The sequence below is a fragment of the Scomber scombrus genome, chromosome 16 (genome assembly GCF_963691925.1).
Source record: "Scomber scombrus chromosome 16, fScoSco1.1, whole genome shotgun sequence".
Taxonomy (NCBI): domain Eukaryota; kingdom Metazoa; phylum Chordata; class Actinopteri; order Scombriformes; family Scombridae; genus Scomber; species Scomber scombrus.
Genome location: NC_084985.1, coordinates 26,411,420 through 26,420,759, shown reverse-complemented (window position 1 = coordinate 26,420,759; position 9,340 = coordinate 26,411,420). Strand labels below are relative to the sequence as shown.

The following is a 9,340-nucleotide window of genomic DNA, read 5'->3' as shown; positions in this document are numbered from 1 at the left end:
TGATAGGTTTAGGTAGATCCTTGATGGAGTTCATAGGATGTTTGAGGGTGATATGATGAGTATCAAATGGGTTCTAGGGAATTAAGGGGGTTCCATTTGTTCTTGATAGGTTTCAGAGAGGATTGCAGGGGTTGTTTCAGGGGTTCTTTTGCACACCAAAGGTTCTTCAAGGTTTCTCTTGGGCATTCTACTAATTCTAAAAGGTTTTAAGTCCTTAAGACTATTACAGGGGCACTTTGAGAGGGTTTTACAACAGTTCTTGATACACTATATGAGTTTTTTTTAGAGGGTTCCAAGGGGTCCAAAACAAAATTAGCACAATTGTAATTTGACAACCATCATTGCTTTTGCACGAGAGAATCTAACTCATCATTTTGATTATAGGCCTCCACTGTTTCCCACTCTACAGAAAGCTCATCATATCTGTCAAATGCAAATTCTATCCCATGGCACTCTTTTTATTTTAACTTTATCAGATGGGTGCAACGCTCAATTAGTAACCACTGTCATATATCCGTGGTCCTGACAGGTAATGTAGAGCAGACAGTCAACAGTGTGCCAAGATCCTCTGGTAGTAAACGGATAGTCCGCTGTTCACATCACAACTCTATTTAGAACCACGGTGCCCCATGGCATAAATACTGCACATTGCCACCTCTGCCTGACCTCAGCTCTTATGCAACATGGACAGCACAAGAAAGACTTGAGGAGTTCAACATATAAGACGGTGAAAAATAAATCAGGATTTAAAACCGAAGGTATCAACATTCCACAAAAGGGCAAATGGAAAGGAAGGACTGATTTAAATCGGTTAAGAAGATTTAGATTTTAAAGTGATATGAATTTAAAGAACATGACCGTGGCTTAGGATTAATGTTCCCTGATGGTATCTTGCTCTGTCTATTGTCTAATATTACCGTCTAATCCTGCAGTTTTTGGCAGGTAGAGTTCTTGGCCCCATTTGACTTGGTAAGTACAGTCTTCATGAAAAGATCAGATGTTGTGCAGTTACTTGTCAAACACTTTGTATTCACCATTAAATGTTTCCCTGCTATAGTGTGTCCTTTTTTTGTCGTTTGTGCAGGTTGCTGTTTTGTCAGTGTATTCTAAGGACTCAAGGTAGTGGAAATGAGCGCAATAAATAGGCTTGTGGTTTAGAATTATAAGGACTAATTAGTCTTATCTGTGTCTTTTGTTGTAATGGTTTTAATAATAATAATGTTTTTTCCACAGCAATGTTCACTACAGTTACTTTACCCATACTTTCCCTCCTACTGCCATCATCTTACATTAGAAATTTCAAAATCTAATATGCAGCATGGCACAACATTTACTGAGCGCATTCATACTTCCCTGAAGATACAACCTTTCCATTTTGAGCACTTTAAGAACTTTCCTTTTATGTCAACTCATCAAAATTGTGCACAAGATGAACTACTGTCTGTTTCCAGCAGTGATTTGGTTTGGTGTGGATACTCATGGTCCCCAGAGGATGCCCCCCCCCCCCCCAGGCACTTCAGAGTCACTAAAAGGCAAATGCAGATCAAATGAGTAGATTGTAATGAATTGTGTAGGCTCAAAGAAGAGCAAAATCATCAGTGTATTATTCTGTACATCCATACAATCTGTAATTTAATCCAACTCATTCCTATTTAGGGGTGTAATTACCATAGCAGGATTTAGTGGCTGCTAGTGTGGCTCCAGGGAAGACAGTTGGTCAATCTACCCAACTTTTTGTCCAGATGGAAAAAAATCTCAGCTTTTGAATTGGTTTCCACAAATTTATATACAGACACCCATGATCCCAATAGGATGAAACCCAATGACTTTGGTGATAATCTAACTTTTAATAAAATATGGCTTCATATACTTGATGGATCATCAAAATCTTTTGCACATTTATAGTTTCCTGAGGATGTATATCATTCTCTTTGATGATCCCCTGACCGTCTATCCTGTTGCAGGTTTACATTGTGCTTTTGAGTAAAATGTCATTGACAAAGTGAATAAATAATGGATTTGTTCCCAACGGGATGATTTGTGATACTTTGGTTTAAGACCAAATACCTGCAAAATGCACTAAGTATACAGATTCCTTTATTGTTAGCGCTGTCTTGTATTGTTCTTATTAGTTGTAAATATTAGTTGCATCAGCAGTAACAGGTATAATATATTTTAAATCAGATATCCAATGTCTCATGATTGACCACATGCTAACTCAGAGGCTTTTACTCCCTGAGTAAATGAAGGATAACGTGGAGTTTGGAAATGTTTTGGCATGAAAATGGTCAATACTATTCTTCTCATACAAGTAGGATGCATTTAGATACTGGCACAAAAATGTCACCTATTTGTATTGAAGTCTACTGATCCCTTTACCGGCTCCCTGATTAATATGTTTTGTCTGGAGTGCATAAAACTGAGTCCAACAGAAAGAGTGTTGACGGTCTCTGTGACACATTTCCTTTCCATTTTTTGCCCAGGGCTGGAGCTAACCCAGAAACACTGCAGCTCTCAATGAACCAGGTCAATGTCAGAACGGCAATTAACCAAACATGAACAGACTCTGATTAACCCGATAAGAAGCACAAGTTGGCAGCAATAGTATACTAGGCACAATGGAGAGGAAGGTATTTTGGATTAATAAAGAACAATGACAGGGATAAATCAGAAAATAAAGCAAGTTATGGATTAATTGCAGTAACATAACATACTGTGTTTACTGTGTGTTTAGAATCGCTGAAATGAGGACAGGTCAGTCTCGATCTTTTTGGGGCCCCGAAGCAGGATTAGACTTGTGACCAGTTCCTGTCTTGTCATGTGGGCTGACAAATGGGATTTAGGTGTACACTGCTATAATTGGCTGGGGGTATCTTCACCTGTGTGACCTGAGGGAACAGCCGACCAATCAGCAAGAGGACAGACCAAAGCAGACGAATTGTCATTTTAGGAGGACTGTGGCGTGATACTGCAGGACAGCAGTGTGTGTGTGTGTGTGTGTGTGCACGTGTGTGTCCAAAGGGTACATCATTTGTTTGAATAAACCAGACAGAATGCCATATTTAGGGTTACATCATTATATGCAGCCAATACTGACTTTTTAAATAAAAAATCTATTGACCACATCTGATACTGATATGATACAGGGTGAGTGATTACAAGTTATAATGTGGAACTGATCAAAATATTGGCTGTCTGTAGGAAGACCTCACTTTGAACTGATTTAAATGCAACACTATGATTAATAAACATCGTAAACAGGCCCATATTTACCTCCTGTTGCGCTTTTTGCTAAAAAAAAAAAAACAGTGGTCAGGAAGTAAACCTAGATCCAACCTGTTTCCTAGCAACACAATTCCTGTGACATTCAGCGAGGAGTGGACCAGGAGGTTCTAAATGCTGTTTTAACTTTTACACCTTGACCATGACATAGAGGATAGATGAAATACCTCTAATCTTTTGGCAAGAAAAGATAACTGATACTTAAGAGCAGTGTCTGTCACTGTAATCAATAAAACTATAATGCTTGCATCAGCTATTAAAAACCTATAACAATTCACCTCTCGTGTTCATGACTAGAAGTTCTTTAGAGTGCTAATAAGAGTCTGTTGAGGATTCAAAAGGTACATTCATTTTACTCCTGTCATCCTGAAACAACCTTTATCATCAAAATTAAATCATCACAGGCTCAATTATTATTCTATTGAGCATGTCTGTCTGGTGACTTAAAAGTTCCTTGTTCTATTATATTACATGTTGTTGGACTATTGCAAAAATAGAATTTTTAATGTGAAGATGAAAGGTCTGGCTTTACGTTTGTCTGTCAGGAATAATAAGTGCTCACAGAAAATTGGTCAAAATCCCTGAAGCCCCAAGAGCCACTTGAAAACTGTTCAAGATGTTCAGGCACTGTGGAACTATCTCAGCAACCCCTTCAATCATGCATCTGGACTCCTCTCCTGAACCCCAGATCCCAGTTAAGGATCCCAGAGAACCCCCATCAACTCCTTCAACAATCCCTAGAACTCCTGGAATCTCTGGTTACCTCTGAAACCTCCTCATGATCCCCCTCAACTACAAGGGCCCAAAAATCCACCCCAAAATTCAAAATTCTGAAGTGCACCTGTTCAATCATGAACCCCCCAGCCATTAGAACCACCTCAAGGACTTAAGGAACCCTTAAAGATCTTATAAAATTCTTCAAACATTTCAAAAGCTACCACAAGGACTCAAGGGGCTCCTTCGAAAATTCCCTGTTTCTGTGCCTGAACCATCACAGGGACTCCAGGAACCACCTCAAGCAATCTAAAAGGACTGCTGAGAGAAGAATCATTAAAACTTCATCAAGACAACTATAAAATCTATTAAGAAGTATTAGAGCTCCTAGAACTCCCACAAGAACTCAGGGAGCTCCTTAAAGAATCTCCAGAGACCCACACAAATACTTCAGGAACCACCTCAAGATATCCGTCAAGAAAGTCTGCAATCCTCATAGGGACACTGGAATACACTCACTAAATCCTAGAACTTTATGAACCGCTGGAATCCACCCTCAAGCACCAATAGTGGTGTCAGAGCTCCATTCTGTAAAACCAACTAACCCCCCCCCCCCCCAAAAAAAATACTTTTGTTCTTTTGTCATTATATCCAGGTGGGCAACTATCGCTTTGGTGACGTTCAGACCGAGCAGCACTGCGTTCTTGCTAAAGCCTCTGATCTGACCTGTCTGGGCAGAATGACAGTGCCCAGAAGGTTAGAAAAGATCTTTCCAGTGGGTGAAAGGCTATGACAACACACGCTGACTGTACTAAGTGCACCTGGGGTTTTGAGTGCATCAAGACAAAAACAGCTGGGTCATGTTTAAAGTCCAAAGAAACACTGATAAGGCTGATCAAACATGGAAAGTCCCTGAACATGTATGGACTATGGAGGCAGTGCAGTGCTGCCACCTGCTGGAAAAAAAACACAATTAGGACCCAGACGCAAACTTGCACTTCATAAGCAGAAGGATTCGGTCACCGATGTGTAGTGCTGCTTATGGTTCTAGTTTTACAGTTCTTTAAGGAATATAATAATTTTCTACAAAAACCCCTCCCAGTCTCCCAAGTGTTCAGTCTCAATCTACTTGAAACGAAAGCACCTGTACACAAATGTAACGAAATAAAATACACAAAAGTATAAAAATACAAAAATCAGTAAAGAATAAGTAAATTTAGGTGCAAGCATTCAATGCCAGCTTTGGGTATTTTGGCACCGTAACCAACCCTTATTTTAAAAACAATTTGGGTCTAGGGATGGTTGTCATGGTTTAGGCCAGGCACGTCCAAACTATTCCATAAAGTGCCGTGTGCCTACAGGTTTTTGTTCTAACCAATCAAGAGCCCAATCTATCTGAAGACTGAGATCAGTTGATGAAATGAGTCAAGCCTGGTGTGCTCCTGCTTGGTTGGAATGAAAACCTGCAGCCACATGAACCTTTATGGAATAGTTTGGACATCTCTGGTTTAGGCTAACCCCTTTCTTTCAAAAGAAGGTAAAACATTCTGTATCTATTCCCCTTTCCTGTTCCAACATGATAATGCCCTTGTGGACAAACACAGCTATATAAGAAAACTTTTTCCCAGTTTGGTGTAGAGAAAGCTGACTTACCTGCACAGAGCCCCGACCACAACTTCATCTAACACATATAGAATGAATAGCAGCACTGACTATGAGCTAGACCTTACTGGTCCTTACCTACACAATGCTCTTGAAACTGAATGGGAGCAACTCTCTGCAGCAAGGTTCCAACATCTAGTGGAAACCCTGAAACCAGAAGAGTGGAGAGTGTTGTAGCAATATGTTAATGTTTCAAAACATGCTTTAGGAATTACATTTTTCAAACACTTTCACCAAATGTATCTGTTTTTCCCCCATCACAATTTTATTACGTGACTTTTTACAGTAAAAACAAAACATTATAAAATACAGATGCAGTACACAAACAGTGCTAAATGTGATGTAAAGAAAGCCAGCTTGGTACAGTTACAGAGCCGTCTAAACACTTTTTCACTGAAGAATCTCAGCACCAGCTTTGCTATCCACCCACATGTCACACAGGCTTTTCAAATCCTGCCCCTGGAAAGATTTGTTTCTGTTCTGTTGTTAATGCAAATTAGTCTAGAACCTCTCAGTTTGGACCAAAATGCGTCCGGACGCCATTGGATAGACCCACAACCAATTAGAGCAACGACACATGTAACATAGCCCACTGTACAGTTATCATATCAATCCCACCCCATATTAGATAAATGGTTGTGATTGGCCAACGGTGGAGCGCCAGGCACATCTGCGAGAGCAAATAAAACATGAGCTTGCACATTGGTCTGGTTTCCAGGTTGGTTGCATATAGAATCTGGATAAGAAGTTCAACTAAAGGTGTGTAGATTCATTATGTGAAAAGCAGTTAAGCAGTTTCTTTACAGTGTTGCACTCAGGGTGAGTGAAGTCAGGAATATATGGAGGGTTTCCAAGATCAGGGTTGGAAAACATGGGCTATGATAATCAACAACATAATCAACACAATTTCTCTACCAGGGCCAATACAAAAGAAAAAAAAAGAAGAAAATGAACACAAAGTAAGAAAATGTCACACATGACTGAAATTAAACACTGCAGTTCATGGTTATACAATTTACATTACAGGAGATGGAGGAGTAGAATACCTTGGGAGGAAATACAATGTGAGACCTACAAAAGAGAACTGAAAGATATATATTTATATAAAAACAGTGCCTGAGGTGAGCTTCAGCCTTACCCAGTCCGCTAACATGCAGGAAGTGAAAGACTGACCTCTTTGTTTTTTTGGCATTAAAAGAATGGAGCACTGCCAGTGCACCATCCAACATTCCCAAACAAGAAGAAGAAAAGAGGATGACTGAGTGGACTCTGAACTTTGTATCTAACATTACATTATACCAGTGGTGTTTTGTCTGTGTACATCATTTTGTGTCCTTGCTAGGAATCAACAGAAATAAAAACAGTTCTTCAAAGAGGAACAAGTAGAAGTGTGGAGTATTTCCCAGATGGATTGGTCAAATTCAGAGTCTACACAATACTGCCCCCTGGCTTTCTTTTGATTATTACACAGTAATATGGTCAAACAGCGGATGTAGTTGATTGACAGATGTTTTGACAATCAAGGCTGGCAGGTTGGCAAATATTAACACACTGTAACATTGGGAAGGTCCTCCGGAGATATTAAAATATCTTCTTCTTTTTGTTCTTTTCCAAGGTCCTGTAAAATACAAGAAACAAAAACACAGAAGCAGTCAGGCATCCAAGAGTCTGTTGCCTTTCAAAAAACTAAGTTTGAATATGCTCCAGGTGTTACTGCAATTCCTTGCATCTTGGGTCTGTTTTGGAGAATCCAGCATCATTGCTTAGCAAGTCTGCTCTGTTTTAGTGGTTGCAAAATTGAATGAAATGCTGCAAGGCATGAAGTGGCTGCTTAAAATAATCCTACAAAAACCTATTTTCTAAATGAATATGGGCTTTTAGCAGATTTGCATTCTGGTTATTTGGCATTTGATTGGTTTGCACGGTAGGGAGGCACGACTGCTGAAGCCAGAACAGCCAAACACACTACTAGACAACTACCAGTCTAGTGGAATGTATTCATATTTTAAGTAGGGAGTCCAAACTGGAAAATAACGTCTTGATAGGCTGGCAGTGATCTTTATTTTGTTATTGTCAACAAACATACAAGACAATTATATAGTTTAGATAAAGGCTTCGTCATTTCTTAAAACAGCTGGTTATTGTATAGTTTAAGCAAATTTGACTTAAGTAGGAGGAAAAAGTGAATAAGTTGGGGACTATTTTCAGTGGTGGATTAATACACATTTGTTGCTACGATGTGTCTTTCCAGCAGCAGGACGACAAATTTAGTGTTATCGGTTTCTTGGTGCCCAGTTTGTGTTAACTTCAGATTAAGGTCAGATTAAGCCTGAAACTCCTTCTTAAATCAGTTAAGAAGCACCACAATGAAACACTGATCTTCATGTGTGAAGGTGAGTTTACCTGGAGGCGTCTAGTTTCTGCTGTTCCAGAATCCTCTGCTGGGCCTCCCAGGAAGCCTTCTCATCCTCGTGTTGGCGACGCTTGTCTTCCAGTTCTCTGTGCTGGGCCTCCAGGTTCTTTTTCATTTGCTCGTGACGCCTCTGGAGCTACAGGGATGCAGAAGTGCAGTCAGAGGTTTGCCATGAGTTTAGAAAAGAAGAAAAACACAGTACAAAAAAAACAACAAAAACCCCCCCACTATTAATTGAATTAATTTACCTCAGCCTCAGAGTCTTTAAGCTTCTGGAGCTTCTCTTTAACCTTCATCTCAAACACTTGTTCCATTTCTTGTTCCATCTTTTTCATCTTAGACACATGGTCCCGCCGCTCCTCCTCCATCTGGGCAAGAGGACTCCTGAAGAGACAAACCGTGTTCATACAGACAGCACACAGTGGCAAACATCTGGATGGTGACACATCTATGACATCCCAGGTGGACATTTAAGTGTTAAACACAGATGTGTCCCCCTCCCCATTAGATTTGTGTGGCTGAGTGCTGAGTGATGAGGAGAGGAAGGATCAAGGGAAGAGGATAGACCAGGCTTGCTTTCCTTCCCTGGAAGTCCTCTACAATAGACAGCTTCCAGGGAGGGCTGTAGCTAAAAGGTGACAGGGGCTTTTTATTATAAGAGAATAAACCCTTAGTCTGAAACTAACCACGCCTTGTTCTGCAATAATGTCTACATTAGCAACATGTCCAGAGGAAGCAGTGTCAATAGTAGCTAGTGGAGGCATATTTACCCTGTTTCTAATGCTAAATTACATGTTTACGAGTTAGAGAGCTATATCTATTCAAATAAACTGTGTAGAGATGAGCATTAATGGCAGTAAGTTTTTAGACAAAATATTAAGCTAAACTAAGATGGTAAACATTAAATCTGCTAAAAAAAATGAACATGTCATCATTTTTATAGTGAGAAAGCTGGCACAGTTACATAAGCATTTAGCTCCTGTTATTCTGACTTGAGGGCATTATTCCAAGATGGCTAGCCTTGGCTAGCAGTGTATTCTCACCAGATCAATAAAACTTCAGCTAAAATGAGCTTTTTGTTGTCGATTATATTTTTCTGGCAACAGGTGAAACCAGCTGACAAGCTGTGTATAGTGACTTCTTAATTAGCAGAATTCAGTCTGATTAGACCATGCTAATGAACTAAAATAAGAAGGTTAGATGGTCAACATTATACCTGTTAAACATTAGTTTATTAGTGCTGTTATTGTGAGCAAGTTAGCATGCTAA

General features: G+C 39.8%; 1 protein-coding gene and 1 long non-coding RNA gene across 4 annotated transcripts in view; one reads left to right on the top strand and one right to left on the bottom strand.

Moving 5' to 3' along the window:
* Positions 1 to 950: 950 nt before the first annotated feature.
* Positions 951 to 2,746, top strand: LOC133996008 (uncharacterized). The gene is made up of 3 exons (XR_009927185.1): positions 951 to 969; positions 2,484 to 2,630; positions 2,735 to 2,746. It is a non-coding gene; the product is annotated as an uncharacterized LOC133996008 (long non-coding RNA).
* A 3,154-nt stretch (positions 2,747 to 5,900) lies between these two features.
* septin7a (septin 7a) overlaps positions 5,901 to 9,340 on the bottom strand; it is a 461,874-nt gene continuing 458,434 nt past the window's right edge. For all 3 annotated transcript variants that reach the window (XM_062435604.1, XM_062435602.1, XM_062435603.1), the window contains 3 exons: positions 8,320 to 8,455; positions 8,062 to 8,207; positions 5,901 to 7,276 (listed from right to left, as the gene is read on the bottom strand). In XM_062435604.1, coding sequence (XP_062291588.1) covers positions 7,240 to 7,276; positions 8,062 to 8,207; positions 8,320 to 8,455 — 319 coding nt within the window. In that variant the 3' untranslated portion in view covers positions 5,901 to 7,239. The remainder of the gene's footprint in view (positions 7,277 to 8,061; positions 8,208 to 8,319; positions 8,456 to 9,340) is intronic.